Genomic DNA, 23,778 nt, shown 5'->3' with positions numbered 1-23,778 from the left:
GGGCCGAAGGGCCTGTTTCCATGCTGTAAACCTCTATGTTTATGTCTATGTCTCTAATTCTCCTGCTGAACGCCTTTGAACATTTTATTATGTGAAGGGTGCTAGATAAAAACAAGGTGTCGTTATAGCCACCACTGTTTTATAGGAAATTGTAAGCTGTTGCATTAAAAATCTATTGCAGTGAAATTAGTTTTCCAGATTTAGAAAGTATCATCACCACTTTGATATATTTTTGTCATTTAACTGGAAAGAATGAGTTGGATACAGTATTTTCTATCTCTGTGCACATGGCTGTGTTAGATGGATACTCCATCAAGTAGCATCTGGCAGACGTTTGTTCGTTCGCAAGTACTTAATAGCAGTGCAGATCACATTGAAATAAATAATTAGGCCTCCTTTCTGTAACATCATCAAGGCAAATGTTGACGTGTTTTACTGATTCTTCTTCCTCCATAACGGAAACGTTTTGCCATATTTCTTGGCTCATTATATAAAAATACGAAAACAACAAAGCTGTAAAAATGAGCAACTGTTGCATTTGGTGCCCAAAGGTGTGACATATGGGATTGATAAATATGCAATGATTTTCCCTCTGCTAAATTCATAACTCTGCACTTTTCCATTAGGGAGTTGGATTAATAAATACAGGAGACATTCTAATCCCCATACTGTGTTTGTTATGAAACCCAAACAAAATAAGCTGAAGTGCCTGGGCATCCTAACTGTCTGTTAGGTTTGTCCTCAGGACAGTTTGCCTGACAACCAGTCTTGGATAAAGGAAGGAAGGAAGCCATTTGACTCATTGTGCCTCTTTGGTAGAATTATCCAACTATCCCCAGCATCTGCTCTTGTCCCATCACTCTGCAAAAATGTTTTCCTTCAACTAATTATTCAATTCAACATTGGAAGTTACCAATGTATTTGCCTGCCCAACCTATTCTGGCTGTTAAATATAGGATGCTGATCCAGACATCAGTTTCAAGCTTGCCTAACACCAATCCACCGATGTCAGATTTCTGCCCCCGAGACTGGTTCCCCATGGAACCAGATGTAGACAGATTGTATACATTGGTATACAGGACATGGAGCTGGTTTGAGTATTGCTTCAAGAGGACATTTAAATCTTTTCCAGTCACCAGCTTCTGGCCAAGAACCCTGTGCGAGCTAGCTTCTTGTCAAACTATGTTGTTATGAACCCCGTAGAGAAAGCTAATTTTTAAAAAAAGTTTTTAAAGTCCTTTTCAGCAAACGAAGGTCACAACTTCATAACATGAACACAATGTAAATCAAACATTACTTTTAAACAACTAATACACCAAACTAAATAAAGTGTATCAGTATTTAGATTGCATTAATTTATTAATGCAATCTAAATATACCTTACAACTAATTTTTCTGTGCACTGCACTTCTGGCAGAGATGTAGCAATATAAAATGAAGTTCCTACTTACTTACAATTTTCCGACAGGCTCACTTCTCCCTGCCTTGCCTTTGCACATCTCCCAATGTTCTTTGAAAAATAATTTAATTCTTCCTAAATATTCCGGAGCTGACTTTTACCAGCAAGGCCCACCTTAGTGATTCCATGTTCCTTAAATCTCTAAATGTCCAGTTAATTCTGCTCCTTTCTTTTCAAAGTGAAAACCAATTTTTACAAGCATTCTGATTGCATGTTAACACAAAAACAGTTCACCCTGTTCTTCACCGCAATAGCTCTCTTTCTATCTCCCTGTCTCCAAAAAGCAGCTGTCCGTTTTGCTGTATCAAGGTGTGAAATCTTCCAGTTGGTTTTGGTTTGGATTTCTTTCGTCGTGACCAGATCACATAGGTCTGTCTCTGGGTAAAGTTTTAATATGACACTTAAAGCTTAAAGTGTATTTATTAGTGTCACAAGTAGGCTTACATTAACACTGCAATAAAGGTAATGTGAAAATCCCCCAGTCGCCACACTCCGGCACCTGTTTGGATACACTGAGGGAGAATTTAGCATGGCCAATGCACCTAACTAGCATGTCTTTTGGACTGTGGGAGGAAACTGGAGCACCCGGAGGAAATCCACACAGACACAGGGAGAATGTGCAGACTCCACACAGACAGTGATCCAAGTCGGGAATCAAACCCGGTCCCTGGCGCTGACGCAGCAGTGATAACCACTGTGCCGTCCTATCCCCCTATCTGGATCATTCTGCTTCACAAGTTAAAGGAAACGTTTTAAAACCTAACCTTCTTGTTTACTTTCAAGTGGTTAGCACTGCTGCCTCATAGCGCCAGGGACACGTGTTCAATTCTGGCCTCGGGTAGCTGTCTGTGTGGAATTTGCACATTCTCCCCATGTCTGCGTGGTTTTGAATTGGGATCATCTGATTGAATAGGTTAATATAGTTAAAGCATATCAGCATCTGGGCCAGAACTGAGTTAGATTCCCCCCAGTGTGAAGTGAAAAATCTTGCCGGAACAAGTGATGCCTTCCGGTAATAAGTTATTAAATGCAGCCTCGTTGGATTGGGATGGAAAATTTATCAAATTGTGAGGAGATCTCTCTTTGGGAAGACATTTTGTGCAAGGGAAGGATGGTGAAAGTCTTGTTTTAATCAAAAATAGAATCAGGTTAATAGGATCAGGATTGCCACATTTGAGATTTCTGAATTAAGTGTGGATTTTAAAGAAACAGCTGAAAAATTCAAAGAAACTCTCCTGTGTTCATGACGGAGATAGAAATAGAGAATGTTGATCATTTAAGTCAATGCAGAGCTAATTTTGGGGCAAAATTTGGTTGTTTTTTGGAAAGTTGAAGAGATCAGTTGCTGGAAATCCTCAATTGTGGCATTTGTTTCAGACAAATCTAAGTTAAGCTTCCAATTGAGGTTAGATGGTGAAGCCTCACAACTCTCATCTTAATCTCTTGCATTTAGTCTTACATCTATGTCCCCTTGTTCTGCACTGCTCGATCATTAGAATCTACCTACCCTGTCCCATCCCTGAATAATTATAAACAACTTGCCCTTTAATCTCTTCTGTTATAATGAAAATATCTCCAGTTTTTCAAGTCTTTCTTTGAAATTGTATTTCCTCATACCAGGCAGCATTCTATAACCCCTTAGATAAAGGCAAAATAGTGCAGATGCTGGAATCTGAAACAAAAACAGAAAAATGCTGAAAAATCTCAGCATCTGTGGGGAGAGAGTAGAGCCAATGTTTCGAGTCTAGATGACCCCTCTATTGCCTCAACATCCTTCCATTTGGGAGTCCAAAACTGCACTCAATGTTCAAACAATTGGCTTACCAAAGTTTAAATCAATACACCATTGCATTTTGACTTTATATTTTTATTTTTTGCCATAAAATGTGGTATTTCATAAGTTTTCTTTATCCATTGTGTTTTTGATGTCATGTGTTTCCAACTCTCTGCCCTTCCATGTCACCCACTTTTCACCTTTTGCACTGAAATGTATCACCTCCCATTTTACAGACATTGAATTCCATTGTATGCGGATATTGCCCTTTTCTCTTGTGGACTCTTTTGATCTTCAGAATTATTTACCGTGTCCTTTATTTTAATATCATGTGCAAATTTAGGCACCATTCCCTATTGTAGGAATTACATACGGCATTGAAAGTGTAATTTTTTAAAGGTGCACATTTTTCCATGTTTAAGCCTTATTTGTTCTTGCTGGCTCTATTCTAATAAGTGGGTTTAAAAGCTTCACCCACAGCTATTCTCCCAGTGAGGAATTTTCAAAATGACAGCTGGGGATGAGGCCTATTGCAGGAAGGCTCCTGGAATTTCTTCATAGGTTTAGACATTGATTTCCCACGTGTTTTGACAATTAATGCACCGCAAGATGCGATACAAAATCATTAGACCTAAAAAGATAAGTGTTTCAGCAGGACCAGTAGAAACTCATGAAAAGTAAATTTACAGCAGATATCAGGAACATAAATACTTGGAATAATCTATCCTGCAGAGTAACAGAACCAGATAATGTGATTACCGCTCTCATCATAACATCCAATTGGACAAGTAATGTGCTAGAAGGATGAGCATTGATGAAGCAAAATGGTATATTTTATTCCTCACTTTTCTTTTGGTGTTGTTAATTTTGCTCAATGGGGATGAATTAAACTTGATGCCTGAGATAAGGAAGGCCAGTGTGTGACCATCTCTGCTTCCCTAGTGTGGTGATTGTCCCTTTAAAGATCAGTCTGCAGAGTAAGGGTCATATGACCAAGGGAACCTATCAGGGAGCAGAGTGGGGATCACCCTGCCTGCAAGCTGTTGTTTTGCTTAACCTGGAAATAAATGAGTTGTGTTTTCCCTAAACTGGTGAACAAGTATCTTTACACTCAGTCACATCAATTATCCTTTTATTTTGATTTCCTCAGAGATCTGCTGGTGAATTGTGATTTGCAGTCTCCGCCTACCTCGCCGCAGGCAACACGAACCGATGTATCCGACAAGAATCATTCGAAAGGTTCGAAAGCTCGTGCTAAGATGAAGCAGGAGATGAAATTTATGGACAGCTTTCTATCTCGGAGCCCTTCCTCCACACCCATGAGACCATCAGGAATGTCTATGGAGAAACAATGCCACGAGGAACAGAATGGCATGTGCTCAAAATCGATTACTGCTGCACCCAATTGCTTGGCACAGCAGACGCAAGGGAGAGCTGATGCTACTGAGCAACCTTCAACTTCTGGATTAAAGGAAATTGTGAAAGGTTGCGTAATGCTTTTTAAAAATCTTTGATATAAATTGTAATGTTTAAAACAGTGCAGTTAACATCACCCAATTTCCAGTAAATGTAATTTATCACCATGTTTCTACAATTACTTCAAGTAGTAGAATAGGAGTTTCAGTTTTGTGGGAAGACTAGAGAAGCTAGTTTTTCTTAGAGCAGAGAATATAAGGGGAGATTTAAGAGAGGTGCTCAAAGTTTTCAAGAGATAAATAGCTTTTTTGTGGATGGTGACATACTGGTATTGTCACTGGACTGGTAATCAGAGGTCCGGCTAATTCTCTGCGGATATTGCTTCAAATCCCATCACGGCAGCTGGTGAAATTTAAATTCAGTTGACAAATTTGGAATTATAAAGCTAGTCTCAGTGATGGTAATCGTGACAACAATCATCATTATTGTTAAAATCCCATCTGGTTCACTAATACCCTTTAGGGAAGGGAATCTGCTGTCCTTACGCGGTCTGACCTAAATGTGACTTCAGACCCACAGCAATGTGGCTGACCTTTAACTGCCCTCTGAAATGGCCCAGCAAGCCACTCAGTTCAAGGGCAATTAGGGATGGGCAGCAAATGCTGGACCTGCCAGTGACGCCAAATCCCGTGAAAGAACAGAGCAAATAAGGAAAAGCCGTTTCCATTGGCAGTGGAGTCAGTAACCAGAGGAGACAAGTTCAAGATCATTGGCAACCAACGAGGGGAGAAATTAGATTGCATTTATGTAGCTAATTATTATGCTCTGGAATGCACTGTCTGAAAGGATAGTGGAAATAGATTTAGTAATAACTTTAAAAAGGAATTGGTTACATACTGGAAAAGGAAAAGGGCTATGTGGAATGAGCAGAGAAATGGGACTAATTGGATAGCTCTTTCCATGAGTTGAGACAGGGAGGATGGACTGTGTGATTCATAAGTCAACGTTGAGTTGCAGATTTGTTTCCTTGGTTCCTTAGTGGATAAATGAAAAACATAGAGTAGAATTGAGCTGTACAAACAAGGAAAGTCCAAGGTGCAATCCCAAGTCAATACTGAGTCACCTACTGTCAGCTAGGCAATGGGGACACTCAAACTAACCTATTCTCAGGCCAAGGATGGAAACATTTCCTAGGGCTACTGTTCCAGCGTACTGCCTGTTGACAACTGCTGGGAAATGTAAGTATGTGGATAGGTAGATATTAGTTGAAGTACAGCTCAGTTATGGTGGATTAGCCTTTTAACACAATAGCATAATAACATTCAGTGACCAGTCTTATTTTACGATTATAACTGACATTGAATTACGCGTTTGATAAGGTCCCCCATGGTCGGCTTATGATGAAAGTAAGGAGGTGTGGGATAGAGGGAAAGTTGGCCGATTGGATAGGTAACTGGCTATCTGATCGAAGACAGAGGGTGGTGGTGGATGGAAAATTTTCGGACTGGAGGCAGGTTGCTAGCGGAGTGCCACAGGGATCAGTGCTTGGTCCTCTGCTATTTGTGATTTTTATTAATGACTTGGAGGAGGGGGCTGAAGGGTGGATCAGTAAATTTGCTGATGACATCAAGATTGGTGGAGTAATGGATGAGGTGGAGGGCTGTTGTAGACTGCAAAGAGACATAGATAGGATGCAAAGCTAGGCTGAAAAATGGCAGATGGAGTTTAACCCTGATAAATGTGAGGTGATTCATTTTGGTAGGACAAATTTAAATGTGGATTACAGGGTCAAAGGTAGGGTTCTGAAGACTGGAGGAACAGAGAGATCTTGGGGTCCATATCCACAGATCTCTGAAGGTTGCCACTCAAGTGGATAGAGCTGTGAAGAAAGCCTATAGTGTGTTAGCTTTTATTAACAGGGGATTGGAGTTTAAGAGCCGTGGGGTTATGCTGCAACTGTACAGGACCTTGGTGAGACCATATTTGGAATATTGTGTGCAGTTCTGGTCACCTCACTATAAGAAGGATGTGGAAGCACTGGAAAGAGTGCAAAGGAGATTTACCATGATGCTGCCTGGTTTGGAGGGTAGGTCTTATGAGGAAAGGTTGAGGGAGCTGGGGCTGTTCTCTCTGGAGCGGAGGAGGCTGAGGGGAGACTTAATAGAGGTTTATAAAATGATGAAGGGGATAGATAGAGTGAACGTTCAAAGACTATTTCCTCGGGTGGATGGAGCTATTACAAGGGGGCATAACTATAGGGTTCATGGTGGGAGATATAGGAAGGATATCAGAGGTAGGTTCTTTATGCAGAGAGTGGTTGGGGTGTGGAATGGACTGCCTGCAGTGATAGTGGAGTCAGACACTTTAGGAACATTTAGGCGGTTATTGGATAGGCACATGGAGCACACCAGGATGATAGGGAGTGGGATAGCTTGATCTTGGTTTCAGATAAAGCTCGGCACAATATCGTGGGCCGAAGGGCCTGTTCTGTGCTGCACTGTTCTATGTTCTATGTACGCGAGGCCCTTGGTACCACTGGCGTCAAAACCTTTTGAATTATACCCAGGATGAGTACCCAGGAAAGGAGAGTTCAAAAGTAAACGTACAGAAAAACATGTTTCTATTGAATTTGAAGCATTTTTGAAGTTGCGTGTTGTTCAAAGTAGATTCATTAAGGGGAAGGGCTATAATCTGGCAACCAAGGGTGTGTCTCCCAGGCCTCAGACTTTGGGGAGATGGTCAACATCTTAGTGAAAGAAGGGAAGGATTTGTATTTACATAGCACCTTTAACAACCCTAAAATGTGCAAAACGCTGTACAGGCAATAATTACTCTTTCAATGCCGCATTGACTTGTTCTCCAATGCATGCAACAGCTTCAGCCTTATGATCAGCACAAAGAAAACTGAAGGATCAGCCTGCTTTAGGGAAACTCTATCTCGAGCCCAAGGACCAGAACCTGTCAGATCAGTTCATTTATCTTGGCAGCATGCTGTCTCAAGCTGACTGTGTTGACACCAAAACATATTCAAGAGCTGCCAGAGCAAGTGTCGCCTTCGGCAGACTTCAAACACCTGTGTAGCAATGAAAAAGAGCAAGTGCCCACCAAACTGAAAGTTTGTGTCACAAATGTCTTGCTGATTCTACTCTATGCATGTGAGACTTGACTTCATACCAACATTATGCCTAGAAGCTCAACCACCTTCACTTCAGCTACCTTGGAAGCTTCTGACGATCAGTTGGCCGGACAAAATACCAGACACTGAGGTGCTCACCTTATCTGGCTTGCCAAGCATCCACACCATATTGAGATAGTCATAGTGTGATGTTAGTGTACCTTTAAGAAATTTTTTTTTTCTACATCGTGTTTTCTGCAGTTGTAAACAGGCCCTTTTGGCTTCAGCTGTTTTTTTTTATTATGGCACTGGCTTGTCTGGAGATGTCCTTTTATTGCTGCTTAAACAGGTGTTTGTTTATTTTTACTGTGGGATCTTTTATGGCTCTGCATTGTTAGGAGAAAAGCTGGTTGGCAGGTCAGGTGACAGGAGCTCTTTTGTTTTCAGATCTGAGCTGCAGAGTTGGGTTTTAGAAGGGAACAGCAAGTTGAAAAGAAGTGTTTCTCGGAAATTCTGCAGGTTAGCTGAAAGCCTTCCTGGAGTAGAAAATCTGCGGTTGATGGCTTGACCGGAGTCCACCTGTGGTTCTGGGAAGCTGTTCTGACTTCAAACTGTTCTGGGTGTGTCAAGACGGCTACTAGAACTTACAAAACTGAGAGTTTTCAATTTTCCAACCAAAGGATTCAATTCCAGTGTCAAGTGAGCATTAGACTTTGCTGTGTTGAACTTGTTTAAAGGGTTTTGTTTATGGGATTGGTTTGATTGGAACATCTTGCATACATTTGTTAAGGGTTATACATTATCGTGGTTGTTTTGTTTTTTTGTTCGTAATTGATAAACGTTATTGCTAATTTTCTTTCCATACATGTTAATTATATTCTTAATTAAACTTGGTTTGATAAAAGCTCCCTAGTGGGTCATTTGAATCATACCTGAAGTGAACGATCATGCTTATCCTAGCCAAATTCAAGATGCAAAACTTATGATCCAGGTGGGCTCCATAAAGCACTTTGGAGTTTCTGACCTGAACTATAACAATAGCCAAGTTATGGCTAGGTCTTGTAGTCAGAATGCCTGATTCCTGCTTACCAAAGCAAATCTTCAATGGAGAGCTTGAGTCAGGGGTGCTCTTTCCTAATGGCCAAAGGAAGTGCTGCAAGCATACTTGGAAGCTTTGCTGAGGAGTTTTGATATTGACTTTGAACCCAAGGAGAAGTTCATCCAGGATCGCTATACCTGATGCAACCAAGAAGAAAACGTGGTGTGGTCTGCTTTGGATGAAGGCACATGACAGAGGCAGAGAGAAAATACAAGGAGAGGAAGTCCCTGAGCCAGGAACTTGTCCAAAACTCAATCACCTGCAGTATCCTGTCCCGTTTGCGGTAGAACTTTGCAGGTGTAGATCTGCCATAGCAGTCAGCTACGTACCGATTTGGACCTTACTAAACACCCCAGATGACAAACATGGCCATCTTTGCCTCAAAGGACGAACCAGGAAGGAATTATTTTTGAATGTAATCACTGTTGTAGTGTAGAAAATTCAGATGTTGAACATTTGTCTGTGGATGAAGTGACACCAAACAGTTTGGACCATTTCTTGGATAGTTGTGCAATTAGATAATTGTCCCATAAGGACCACAGCACACACTTGGGCAGGGGCAGACTAATACAAAAGGGGAAATGGGAGTCCCACTCCCCTCCCCGTTCTATCTGCTGAAAAGATCACCAACCAACTCAACTCCACTCCAAACAAGAAAGATGAACATCCCTGCTCATCTCTCCCGATCTTTAACATCTAACTACTCTCCCTATCTGTTGTGCATGGCAACCTTACAGTGTGATCAAAATGTACTACAGCCATACTATATTAAAACCACTGTAGTTTTGTGAGGACCGAAGAATCTACTGCGCTGTATAACCTTTTTTCTTTCTTTTGTCATGCAGTGAATTGTCCAGTCTGTATGGTTGCTATTCCTGAAAATAACATTAACAGGCATCTTGACAGCTGCTTAACGTGGGAAGATAAGAAAGAAAGTCTCCGAAGGTACAGTGCAATATCCAACCTATTAATTACTGTTGAGATAGATTATCTTGTGCCATATTGCGAGCTTCAATCTGGTGAGCTAACCTTTATCCTCATCAAAAGAGAAAAAATTTCCTTAAGTCAAAAGCTAATGGATAATATGATCTTGGAGTGTGAAGGGCAACAAACAGGCGCACAATGTGGTGCAGCTCATAATATTTCTTTTTCCAAACAGCTTTGGGGTAAACTTTGCCTTAATCAAAGTGAGGAATACTAACCATGGGAATTGGATTTCTTTCTGTTTCATGCATTTGTCAGCATCAAGCCCATCCAATTCCTTTGTAGTTAATGTTATCTCTAGAGTAAACCTCCTTCTCTGCTGCAATATCGGAAAGACAGCCCACTGTACCTGAGAGATGTTGTCCATCTCTCATAATAGCCACCCTCTGATCCTGGTTGGATTGCAAATTATGCCAGATATCAGACAGTTAGGTTTTTTGTGAACTCAATTGAATTTATCCAAATTATTTTTATACAGGACTTTCATACTTTAAGTAGAGGAAGCTTTCCTGTCAGGACTATGGGCTAACTTAAAACCCAGGTACAAAATGTAAAGTGGCAATATTTGATACACATCATTTCCCAGTTATCTTTTAGCTGTAAGCTTGAAAGCATTGACAGGCTTGCTATGCTAGATTTGTTTCACTGTCATTGTTATCTGGAAATACGCAGGTGGTTAGTCAGTATCTAAAGGTCAATGATACTTTTCATGTTTGTACCTTTCATTGGAACTGAAGACAATGATAAAAAGACATGATAATAAAACTGGGGAAAAAGATATTTTTTGTTTTAATATTTGCGTCATCATTTTCTATACGAGTTTTCAAGCCAGAGGCTGCTGTGCTAAAACAAGTACCAGAAATGCAGCATTGTATGTTCATGATGTATACAAAACTTGCAAGATTGATTACATACAGGGCCACTTTCATGTACTGAATTAGCAGTGACTTTATCTATCAGTAATGTACTCCAATTATAAAAGCCATTCATTCAGTATAGTGAATATGCTCTGAGACCAGTAATCCAAAGAAGTTGTGTTCATTCACCACAATGGCAATTAGAGCAATTCTGAACTCAGTTTGAAGAAAATAAGCATATGTAACCTTGATGCTGCTGGATTGTTGATTATGATCTCAGTAGAAACCAGTAACTTTTTAAGTAGATAGAAGAAAACAAAATTCCAGTTGTTTCCTAAGCGAATGAAGCCATAAGGTTCCACGGTTAAGCAGAATTATTTCTATCCAAGAGTCAACGAAGTAAATACTAAATGCTTTCTATCCTGTACCTAACATGAGGTAAACATTAATTTACAGGCAAATCATAATTGAATATAAACGATAAGTTGCACCTTAAACACTCTGATAGTTCTTACGAATTGGCTCAGCAGTCCACTCAGACTTTAATGATTACAGCGAGTCACAAAGCCCATCAACCTCTGTCATCCTCACAAGGAATTTAAGCTTCTGTGCTTCTAGGAGCTAGTCTGATCCCCTACCAACAACAGCATATAATCAACGTGAGTTCCACGGGCATGCAGGCTCAATGGGCTGAATGGCCTCTTTCTGCACTGTAGGGATTCTATGATTCTAAATAGAACTGTCATCAACTTCCAATGGTAAACACAAAAGAAATATTTACACTTTGGTGCAGAGGGAGCGCATGGCTCTGAGGCCAACGCTGTGTGCAATTAGCATCTCACTTCATTTGCCCTTGCTTTACGTGCGTGTCACTTCTGTCACACCAGTGGGAAAAAAAACGATGCCAACGGAAATTAGATGAATATGGCAACCCTCCGTGTGGACAACAGTCAACAAAATGTCTTGTGGAATGCATTCAGAGCACAGATAAGACCGCATGTGGCCCCCTGGGCTGCAGATTGCCCACCACTGGGATAGACCCACCAAATGTATCTTCCTAGAACAGAAACAGTTGCAGCTTATTCTCAGCTTCTGTATCTGGACCATCGCCATCAGTCGCCTTCAGCTTGTACTGCATCACTGGACTCAACACCTTCTACTGCTGCTTGGACTGACCTGTGTCCTTTTATATCTTTTAACAAGGTTTGCATCATTCCACAAGGTTTAGTTTCAATTTCCTAGCCTCCATTTGCTCCTGATTTCCTAAGACTGGGAAGTTCAGTTTCATTTCTGCGTTTGCCTTTCCTGCTTCCCATTCAATTTCATTTTGAGTTTAATTTCTGTTTTGAGGCAGGATCTTCCTCAAAATATATAAACTAAATTAAAAAATCTAGATTCCTTCACAGTTGTTAAGACCCAGGCCAGAAACTCCAGGGTGTTTTGTGAAGTTAGCCTCGACCCTACATTTTACATTTGATTTTGGCATTGGTGAGCATATTAAGTTGATCTTTCTCTGCACCCTAGGTATGACTGTAACACTACATTCTGCACCCTCTCCTTTCCTTCTCCCATATGTACTCTATGAACAGTATGCTTTCTCTGTATAGTGCACAAGAAACAATACAATAAAAGCTTCCTAGTGGGTCACTTGAGTAATACATGGAGTGAAACACCTGATGATTTGATTTATTATTGTCGCATGTATTGGTATACAACTATATACAAAGTTTATTTAAGAACTCAGTTAGAATATAACAAAAAGAATTTGCATAACTTTTACCAATTTCAAAACTTAAACATGACACAGTACAATCCCAACAGTTAATTATCTCTGTTGTTCTAATTTAAAGCAATATCCCACAGACATACACCCTTCTGCAGAATTAGCACAAAAACAAGTATGCTCACATGATGCCAGATTTCCAGCTTTTCAACACTTTTGAGCAGAGATCCTGACTGCAATTTTCAGAGAAGGATACATCCTCAAAATTTCAGAGAGGTAAACTTAGTCCCTGATAGCTCCCAGTTTCCAGACATCAGAGAGGGGAAAAGAGAGAAACTACTCTCAACTGAAAAGCAGCATCTAAAACAGCAACGTTTAGACAACAAAAACTCCAACTGAAGAGAGGAGGAAAACACTGCTGTCTCCCTCAGCTCCAAGCAGCTTCTGAAAAACGAAACTAAAACTGGACTTCTCTGTGAAAACATAGCAGTCCCTAGTCAGATGACCTGACTTGTCAATCACCCCCAATTCAATCTCTAATTTGCTATGCCAGAGGGACAATAAAACTACAGAACACTGCATTAGTTCAGATTAAAACCGACATGATGTCAATTATACTGCTTTAGTAACAATAAAGGACACTGGCTGCAGACAACACAGCTCCGACCAAATCCCAGGAACTGCTAAAATACCCTGCAGAGAAACATGATTAAAATACATTTCTTATAGGCACAGTATTGTCACATTAAATAAAGTGCAAATGGTCCCCCAATATCCTTTTAAGGAAGGAAAGATACCTTATCCAGCTTCACACTTCTGTTACTCCACTCCCATACCAATATGGTTAACTGCCTTCTGAAGTGATCTAGCCAAGCAATTCAGTTGTATGAGGGAAAATTGAGATAGTGATAGAGGGCTGGTGGGAAATTCTGTTTGCCTTGCTCTTTGCCATAGGCTGTTTTTTTCTATGCTTTAAGCAAGCAGTGATGTAATTTAGTGGAGTTCTGTGTAACAGGCAAGGTTTCAGGGTCAGCTCTTGATCTTCAGAAAAATAACTGGTCTCAAACACTACCAGTGCCTCAGCACTGGGTTTAGTGGCACTGGAATGCCACACCATAATTGTCAAGCAGCTTTTCTTCAGGTGACTAAGGCAATGGGTGATCACTCATTGGGGATTCGGAGTTGGAACGAGGGGGATGTGGAGGAGGGAGGATATCACAGCCGAGTCAAATCTTGTTTTCAGCCTTGAGGAAAGGAGAAAGCAAATGACAATTAGAACAGAAGATTAGATCTGAGTGACTCAAACCCTTGTGGCACTGTAATGTTGTGTGGACAAGACAATCAGAATGTGTGCTAATATTACCTCTAAAGGATGAGCTGACCGCCACACTACAGAAACTGCTTTTATTAAGGTCAGAAATATGACTGTGACAAAAGTAGACTATACCTCTTTATCCTTATTGAACTGCAGCCATCAATGCCTTTTCACTGTTGCCCAGTTGTGAGGGATTGCACTTCTCAGGTTCTTTTCTTATCTATCCAATCAAAATCCAGAGAATCACCTGCTCCCACAGCACTGGCCTCCTCCTGCACCGCAGGGATTCTATGGTTACCGTTAGTGATCCCTAAAGATCTATCCTCAACCCCATTCTATTTCTCATCCACAAGTTGCCTTAGGAATATCTGAAAACGCAGTATCAGTTACCATATGAACGGCTGTACTTCACCACTACCTCCCTTCACCCCTCCAACTGTCTCTAAATCATTAGACTCCTCGTCTAATATGCAGTACTAGATGAACAGTCATTTCCTCTAGCTTAACTAACCTATTTAGACATACTAATGGTCCTGCTGTGTATTTCCAGCAATTTTTGTTTTTATCTACTAAAAATATATTTCTCTGAAACTGAATATAGGAGGCACTTTCAGTGATTTGTGAACGAATGTTCATGTTACACAAAAAAAACAAATAATAAAGGTCATTAGTTTTTCATATTGAAGGGAATTATGTAGCACTGTACCCCAGGGATCATTATTAGGACCACCGCTCATTTTGATATATATTGATGATCTGGACTTTGGGTGTGGGGCACAATTCAAAGTTTGCAGATGCAGCTGTGTTTGACAATGTAGTGAACAGTGTGGAAGGATGGTAGCAAATTTCAAGAAGATGGAAACAGACTGGTGAAAAGAGAAGGCACATGAAGGATTCAATTTAATGCAAATAAAGAAAAGAAAGACATCAAAAGATATTTTTTTCTAGCATCCTTCATGACTTCAGAGAGTCCCAAAGTGCTTACGGTCAACAAAGTACTTTTGAAGTGTTGCTACTGGTGTGGGAAACGTGGCAGCCAATTTATGTGCAGCAAGATCTCACAAACAGCAGCATGATAATTGCCAGATAATCTGTTCTCGTGATGTTGATTGAGAGATAAATATTAGCAAGGACACTGGGAATAATTTCCCTGATCCTCTTCCAAATAGTGCTTTTGGATCTTTTATGTCCAGTTGAGAGAATGGGTGGGGCCTCATCCGCAAGATGGGACCTCTGGCAGTTCAGCATTCTCTCAATACTGCCCTGGAATGTCAGCCATGATTCTTGCGTTCAATTTTCTGGAGTGTGACTTGGGAACAGGGAAAATATGTTATGTCAAACAAATGTCTTCCTTTTTCATAGATCTTAGCTCCTTGTATGTACTTTGTTAATATATTATTCAATCCTTTCACTCTGCAGAAAACATCTAATGTCTTTGGGGTCGATATGTATTTTCCATGTCATTGGTTTCCCTTGTAACTTTACAAGTGTATTACTCTTTGGGTTACAAAGTTTTACCCGAGTTACCTTTATACGTCTCCCCAACTTTTGTGGCTCTAAAACTGTTTATCTAGGTTGCTTAGGTCACTGATTTCCAAGTGACCTCCCTCTCCATAAGACCATAAGATATAAGAGCAAAATTAGGCCATTCAGCCCATCGGGTCTGCTCTGCCATTCAATCATGGCTGAAATGATTCTCATCCTCATTCTCCTGCCTTCTCCCCATAACCCTTGAACCCTTTCTTGATCAAGAACCTTTCTATCTCTGTTCTATCTGCTGTGTCATTTCATGTGAAACTTAGCAATTTCTTTCAAATGGTCTCTTGGGGACACCAGCCTGAACGAGTATACCACTACAGTAACTGACTTCATTAGTAAGTATGTAGAAGACTGTGTGCCAAAGAAACAAATCCATGTGTTCTCCAACCAGAAACCATGGATAAACAGGGATATCTACTGCTTGCTGAAGTCCAGGTCTGAGGCGCTCAGGTGACTCTGACCTATACAAGAAAGTAAGAAGTCTCACAACACCAGGTTAAAGTCCAACAGGTTTAGTTGGCAGCACAAGCTTATGGAGTCTCGCTCCTTCAGGTGAGTGAGGAGTTGTGTTCACAAACAGGGCATATACAGACACAAACTCAATTTACAAGATAATGGTTGGAATGCGAGTCTTTACAGGTAATCAAGTCTTAAAGGTACAGACAATGTAAGTGGAGAGAGGGCCAAAAGAGATGTGTATTGTCTCCAGCCAGGACAATAAGTGAGATTTTGCAAGCCCAAGCAAGTCGTGGGGGTTACAGATAGTGTGACATGAACCCAAGATCCCGGTTGAGGCCGTCCTCGTGTGCGGAACTTGGCTATCAGTTTCTGCTCAGCGTTTCTGCATTGTCGTGAAGGTCGCCTTGGAGATCGCTTATCTGAAGATCAAAGGCTGAATGCCTGCAAAGCCAGATACGATCTAAGGAGATCCATCAAACATGCCAAAAGGCAGTTCCGGACCAAGCTGGAGTGCCAGGCTAGCTACACTGACCCCCGCCAACTATGGCAAGGTCTGCAAGATGTAACAGGCTACAAGATGAAGTAAATTCGCAGGCTCCAACGCACCCCACCCTGATGAGCTCAATGCATTCTACGCCCGTTTTGAGCAAGAGACCAGCGAGAGCATGCCCTCCACCCTGGAAGCCTTGGATGAACCTGTATCTGGTGTCACCATTGCAGATGTCAGAGCAGCTTTCTCGAAGGTCAACCCACGGAAAACAACTGGTCCGGATGGGATACCCCGACGAGCCTGCACGGATCAGCTAGCAGGAGTATTTACAGACATCTTCAACCTCTCTTTACAACAATCTGCTTTAAGAAGATGACCATCATCCCGGTACCCAAGAAAAACCAAGCAGCATGCCTTAATGACTCTCGGCCAATGGCTCTGACATCCATGAATTGCTTTGAAAGTCATGGCACGAATCAGTTTCAGCCTCCCGGACTACCTGGATCCACTAGAGCTTGCCTATTGCCACAACAGGTCCACAGCAGACACCATCTCCTTGGCCTTGCACTCAACCCTGGAACACCTAGATAACAAAGACACCTGTGTTAGACTCCTATTTATTAACTACAGCTCAGCCTTCAACACCATTATTCCCACGATACTCATCTCCAACCTCCGTGGCCTGGGCCTCAGCTCCTCCCTCTGTGACTGGATCCTGAACTCCCTAACTCATAGACCACAATCAGTAAAGGATAGGCAACAATACCTCCTCCATGATCATCCTCAACACCGGTGCCCATAAGTCTGTGTTCTCAGCCCCCTACTATACTCCTTATACACCCATGACTGTGTGACCAAATTCCGCTCCAATTCGATTTTCATGTTTGCTGACGACACCACCGTAGAGGGCGGATCTCAAACAATGACAAGACAGAGTGCAGGAATGAGATAGAGAATCTGGTGTACTGGTGCAGTGACAATAATCTCTCCCTCAATGTCAACAAAATGAAGGAGATTGTCATCAACTTCAGGAAGCGTAAAGGAGAACATGCCCCTGTCTACATCAACGGGGACGAAGTAGAAAGGGTCGAGAGCTTCAAGTTTTTAGGTGTCCAGATCACCAACAACCTGTCCTGGTCCCCCCCATGCTGACACTATAGTTAAGAAAGCCCATCAACGCCTCTGCTTTCTCAGAAGACGAAGGAAATTTGGCATGTCAGCTATGGCTCTCTCCAACTTTTACAGATGCACCATAGAAAGCATTCTTTCTGGTTGTATCACAGCTTGGTATGGCTCCTGCTCTGCCCAAGACTGCAAGGAACTACAAAAGGTAGTGAATGTAGCCCAATCCATCACGCAAGCCAGCCTCCCATCCATTGACTCCGCCTACACTTCCCAGTGCCTTGGCAAAGCAGTCAGCAGAATTAAAGACCCCACGCACCCCGGACATTCTCTCTCCCACCTTCTTCCGTCGGAAAAAAGATACAAAAGCCTGAGGTCACGTACCAACCGACTCAAGAACAACTCCTTCCCTGCTGCCATCAGAATTTTGAATGGACCTACCTCGCACTACGTTGAACTTTCTCTACACCCTAACTATGACTGTAACATTACATTCCGCAATCTCACGTTTCCTCCTTTATGTACGGTATGCTTTGTTTGTATAGCACGCAAGAAACAATACTTTTCACTGTATGCTAATACATATGACAATAATAAATCAAATCAAAGACAGACCCGCCAGAGCAAAAGCATGTGCAACAAAGCATTGGTAAACCCCCAAAAAAGACTGGCATCTCTTTCAATCGGCTACCTGAACTAGTTGTTGTCTCCAGCATTGGAGATATCATCAAACCTGTAATTGTTTTCCTTTCCCTCAGAGCAATATAGTAATCGTGTGAGCTGTGCTCTGTGCATTTCTAACTCTTATCAGTCTGCTCCCAGCTGACTGCATGACTGGTGATTTGTTTCATTTTGTCAGTGCTAATTACATTGAAGGAGGTGTAATTGTGATGACTGAGTGGTCAGAAGGAATCAGAAACCCAGCAGATTAAATAAAGAATGTAAATTTGTCATGTTAGTGAAATCAGTTTTAACAGTGACCCAACACTTCACAATTAAGCTTGTGGGCTGCAGGTCTGTTACAGGTCTGACAGTTGCACCCAGATTTTCTAGTTGTTACAAGTATTAAGGCAAAATCATATTTTCCAGAATAGAAAATCAGGATACAACATTGCAGGAAGTGAGCATTCACACCATCAAGTGTGTGTCTCCTTTTTTGAAGAAAAAATCAGTTAGTCCAACTTGCCTGTCCCTTCCCCATGCCTATGCAAATTTTTCTCCTTCAATGATCTATCCAATTTTCTCTTGAAATCTATCATTACATCTGTAGCCTCCAGCTTATCCGGCAGTACATTGCAAATCACAGCCATTCATTGCAAATCCCAACATTTATTGTATGAAGATGATTTTTTCTCATGTTGTTTCTGGTACTTTTGCCAAGCACACAAGATTTGTGCCTGTTGGTTATGAACCCTTAAGATGATTGAAAGCAGTTGCTCTTAATTTATTCCAAAGCATTCATGTTTCAAACACCTCTCAGCCTTCCTCTCTGCTACAAGGAGGACAATTTCAGCTTTTCCAGGTGTATCCAGTAACTGTAATCCCTCATTCCTGAAATGATGCTGATAAATCTCTGATGTCTCCGAAGCTTCACATCCTTTCCAAAGTGTGGTGCCCAAATTTGGACACAATTCTCCAAAGTAGTGTTTTATGTAGCATAAGTTCCTTCTTTGAATTCTATCATTTTATTTATAAGTCTTTTGATCCCATATACTCACACTTCCCTTCCCTTCCTTGACCTTTCTGTCTCCATTTCCGGCAATAGACTATCTACCAATATCCATTACAAGCCCACTGACTCCAATAGCTATCTGGACGACAGTTCTTTGCACCCTCCATCTTGTAAGAACTCCATCCCTTTCTCTTAGCTCCTTCGCCTTCACTGCATTTGTTCCGATGATGCTACTTTCCAAAGTGGTGCTTATAATATGTGTTCCTTCTTCCTCAACTGTGGTTTCCCTCCTATAGTTGTTGACAGCGCCCTCAACAGTGTGAGGTCCATCTCCTGCACCACGATCCTCACCCCCACTCCCTCCCAGAACAAGGATAGAGTCCCCTTCTCACATTTCACCCCATCAGCCTCCACCTGCAAAGCATAATCCTCTGCCATTTTCGCCAACTCCAATGCGATGCCACCACCAAACACATCTTCCCTTCACTCCCTCTGTCAGCATTCCACAGAGACCATTCCCTCTGGGATAACCTAGTCCACTCTTCCGCTATACCCAACACCTCTCCCACCACCCATGGCACCTTCTCATGCAATCACAGAAGGTGTAACATCTCCCCTTTACTTCTTCCGTGCTTACCATCCAAGGTCCAAAACATTGATTCCAGGTTAAGCCGCGTTTCACTTGCACCTCTTTCAATTTGGTCTATTGCATTCGCTGCTCCCAATGTAGTCTCCTCTTATCAGAGAGACAAAAACTAGACTGAGTGATCGCTTTACTGAGAACTTTCGGTCTGTGCGCAATAAGACCCTGACCTTCCGGTTGCTTGCCATTTTAACGCACGATCCTGCTGCCATGCCCACATGTCTGTCCTTGGCTTGCTGCAATGTTCCAGTGAAGTTCAACGCACCTGGAGGAAAAACATCTCATCTTCCGGCTGGGCACTTGACAGCCTTCCGGTCTCAACATCAAATTCAACAACTTCAGATGATTTGCTCTACCCCACCTCGACCCCTTTGTTTTCATTTCATTAATTTTTTTAACTGTTCTCTACATTTTATTTCTTTATTGTTTTTCTTTACTTTAACTTTATTTTTCTTTGCCCCCCCCTCCCCTATTTTATTCCCCCTTTTCTTAACTTATCTCCCCCTTTGCTTCCCCCCCCTTTTTTCCCAATTTTACCTCTCTCCCACCCATCTGCCCCCTCCCCGCACATCTTCATCTGTCACAGCTTACACTCTGATTTCAGCTTCTGTGCCGCTTGGCCATTCGCACCTTCTATTCTCTCTATGGACTGCCATTAGCAGTCTTTCCCCTTGTTTTTGTGGCTATGGCTCATCTTTCATTCCCTCACCCAACAGTATAAATATCTCCCATTTTCTATGCTTTTTAGCTTTGACAAAGGGTCATCAACTCGAAACATCAGTTCTTTTCTCTCACAGAATCCCTACAGTGCAGAAGGAGGCCATTCAGTCCACCGAGTCTGCACCAACCACAATCCCACCCAGGCCCTGCTAATCCCAACATTGGGGTCAATTTATCATGGCCAATCAACCTAACCCGCACATCTTTGGACTGTGGAAGGAAAACGGAGCACCCAGAGGAAACCCACGCTGACACGGGGAGAACGTGCCAACTCCACACAGACAATGACCCGAGGCTGGAATTGAACCCAGGTCCCTGGCGTTGTGAGGCAGCAGTGCTAACCACCGTGCCACCCTCTCCTGACAGATGCTGCCAGACCTGCTGAGTTTTTCCAGCATCTTCTCTTTTAGTTTCACTCTATCATCTTTTTTATTAACCTCTTTCACTACCTTGAAAGATTTATGCCCGAACCCCCTTAGACTTGGCTTCTCAGCACTTGCAACCTCACTGGGTTTGTATTGACTTTCTAAGTTTTAATATCAGCTCACACTTTGTATTCAACTTCATCTGTTATGTGTCTATCCATTCCGCCAGCCTGTCTATGTCCTCTGGAAGTCCATTGTTATCTTCCTCATTGTTTAGTACATTTGTAAGTTTCGGCAAATTTTGAACCAGTTATTCTTTTTTCAAATCCCTCTTTGTCTCTTGCTAGAAATCAATTCTGGGCAATAGCTGAACTTTGCGAACTCATCTGAGTGCCCACAAGTGAAATCTGAACATATGCAGTGAGGCTTTTTGACTATGGTTATTACAACTGAGTACAATACTGTCTTTACCTGATGCCCAGATTGCACTTTTGCTTCTGGGATCACTGGGTAACTATGAACAAGAAAAGAAAATGAAGAATTTGCCTTAATAAAGCATCTTTCACAATATCAGCCGGCACCAAAACTCTTTAAAGTCAGTAATTACTCCAGGGGAATGGTTGTTGTTTGAGACATAGCAGCCGATTTGCACATAAGCAGGAAGCACAAACAGCAATGCGATAATGACCTGATAATCTATTTTTGTGGTGTTGATTGAGGAGTAAATACCAGCCATTTATTGGGAAGAACTCCCTGCACTTATTTAAAATAGCCCCAATGGATATTTTTTTATCTACCTGAGGGGGTCAAACAGGAGTCTCAGTTTGCTAACTGATCACATCGTTGCCCACACCTTTAACAATACTACATGGAAAGAGTGCTGCACTGAGGTTTATTGTATCATCTTGTTCCTTGTTGAGGCTGAGGTTAGATAACCCAGAGCAGATTAGGGATTCAACACTGTGCGGCACGGTAGCACAGTGGTTAGCACTGCTGCTTCACAGCTCCAGGGACCTGGGTTCAATTCCCGGCTTGGGTCACTGTCTGTGTGGAGTTTGCACATTCTCCTCGTGTCTGCGTGGGTTTCCTCCGGGTGCTCCGGTTTCCTCCCACAGTCCAAAGATGTGCGGGTTAGGTTGATTGGCCATGCTAAAATTGCCCCTTAGTGTCCTGAGATGCATAGGTTAGAGGGATTAGCGGGTAAATGTGTAGGGATATGGGGGTAGGGCCTGGGTGGGATTGTGGTCGGTGCAGACTCGATGGGCCGAATGGCCTCTTTCTGCACTGTAGGGTTTCTATGATTCTATGAACATGGCATAGGGGTGTAGTGCTGCTAGAGTGCACCAGAGGGCCGGTCCAACACCACCTTCCGGGAGAGGAGGGTGCAGACTGTTCCAAACACCAGGGCCCGCAGGCTGAGATCCCAGGCTAGGTGTTTTAAAACCGAGTTCTCATCATCTATGGTGAGCAGCCAGAGTTTAGGACCAGACAGACTGGCTTAAAAGAATCAGAATTAAAAGCTCTGATTTTTTTTGAAGCTGGTCTGTGAGGACAAGTTCACTTGTTACTGGGGGTGCTGAGGAGGGGGCTCGGATACATAAACAGGAACACGTGTAATGTGGGGAAATGGTTTCTGTCTTTAAATTCTGCTCTTATGTTATTTAATATATTGGAAAAAAAAATTGAGCTTGTCTTTACTCTCCCCTAGCTCGAGTATCTGGCAATGTTACCCCTCACCCAGGAGGCAAAACCAGCTCTGAGCTTTGGCAGCAGGAACAGGAGAAGCCAGTCAGCTCCTCCAACCTGACCCACCCATTCAATCAGACTGTGAGTGATCTGGGGGCCAAACTCCATCCACCCACCTTGGCTTCATTTCCACACCCTTGGGCAGCAAAAATATCCCCTTCTCAGCTTGAAAATTGTTCACTGAACTGGTACCTGCTATTTAATATGGGAGGATCTTTCTCAGGAGGGATTTTCCTACTTCTACCATGCTACAGGGCCAAGAATAAAAGGTCAGGTGGCGGGATGAGGATGTAGCTACTTAACTCGATGTTTAAATCAGTGTCCTTATATTTTTTGCGGGCTTTTCCCCATGCCAGTTATTCACTCTGTCTGAAAGTTACATGCACTCTTGAGATTGGCCTGAAAAAGGTTTTGCGAGAGTCCTAATTGGTGAAGAAGTTTCACAGGATGGATCAGTTGATCAGGGCAAAGACATTCTCCGGTTTCCCCCCCACAGTCCGAAAGACGTGCTGGTTAGGTGCATTGACCACGCTAAATTCTCCCTCCGTGTACCCGAACAGGTGCCGGAGTGCGACGACTAGGGAATTTTCGCAGTAACTTCATTGCAGTGTAAGCCTACTCGTGACTAATAAATAAATAAAAATTCTCAGGAATGTTGGTTTGGTCTAGGTCAGCCAGAGGCCAATCCTTTCACCTCAATGGTCAGTGCAGTCAACGTTGCTGCATTCCATCCAAGGCAAGTATATGCTCCTTTTAGATAAGGAGACCAAAATTGTATACATTACTCCAGGTGTGGATGCACAAGGACCATATTTTTGCCTACTTACTCAGCCTGTTGATATCCCTTTGCAGCCTCCTCACAGCTTATTTTCCCACCTGACTATCATATGGATGCATTACACACTATGGGTGGGATTTTACAGCCTGGCTTGAGTGAGACCGAAAATTACTGCCCGAGGTCAATGGACATTTCCGTTGTCCGCTCCTCACCTGCTCCGATTCCGTGGCAGGTGCGGTGATAGAATTCCGGCATATGTCCTCATCCTAGTCATTGATATGGAAGTGAAACACTCGAGGCCCAAGTACTGGTTTGTATGATATTCTGTCATAGCTTGACAGCCAGAAAATGACATGTTCATTTCTCCTCTCTATTTCTGCCTGCTCACCAGTCCTTGAACTTTACTGAATCACATTTGAAAATGTATCCACTGGTTCAGCCTTATCTACCCTGATCATCCAAAGGGTTAGGTGCATTGGTCATGCTAAATTGCCCCTTCGTG

At 42.3% G+C, this 23,778-nt stretch overlaps 1 protein-coding gene across 2 annotated transcripts in view; it reads left to right on the top strand.

Moving 5' to 3' along the window:
- The window catches only part of rad18 (RAD18 E3 ubiquitin protein ligase), a 271,630-nt gene that overhangs the window by 77,962 nt on the left and 169,890 nt on the right, over positions 1 to 23,778 (top strand). For both annotated transcript variants that reach the window (XM_078209405.1, XM_078209406.1), the window contains exons 5-6: positions 4,384 to 4,718; positions 9,709 to 9,808. In XM_078209405.1, coding sequence (XP_078065531.1) covers positions 4,384 to 4,718; positions 9,709 to 9,808 — 435 coding nt within the window. The remainder of the gene's footprint in view (positions 1 to 4,383; positions 4,719 to 9,708; positions 9,809 to 23,778) is intronic.

The sequence above is a fragment of the Mustelus asterias genome, chromosome 3 (assembly GCF_964213995.1).
Source record: "Mustelus asterias chromosome 3, sMusAst1.hap1.1, whole genome shotgun sequence".
In the NCBI taxonomy this organism is placed as follows: domain Eukaryota; kingdom Metazoa; phylum Chordata; class Chondrichthyes; order Carcharhiniformes; family Triakidae; genus Mustelus; species Mustelus asterias.
The sequence above is the reverse complement of the archived record's forward strand: the minus strand, read 5'-3'. Positions and strand labels throughout refer to the sequence as shown.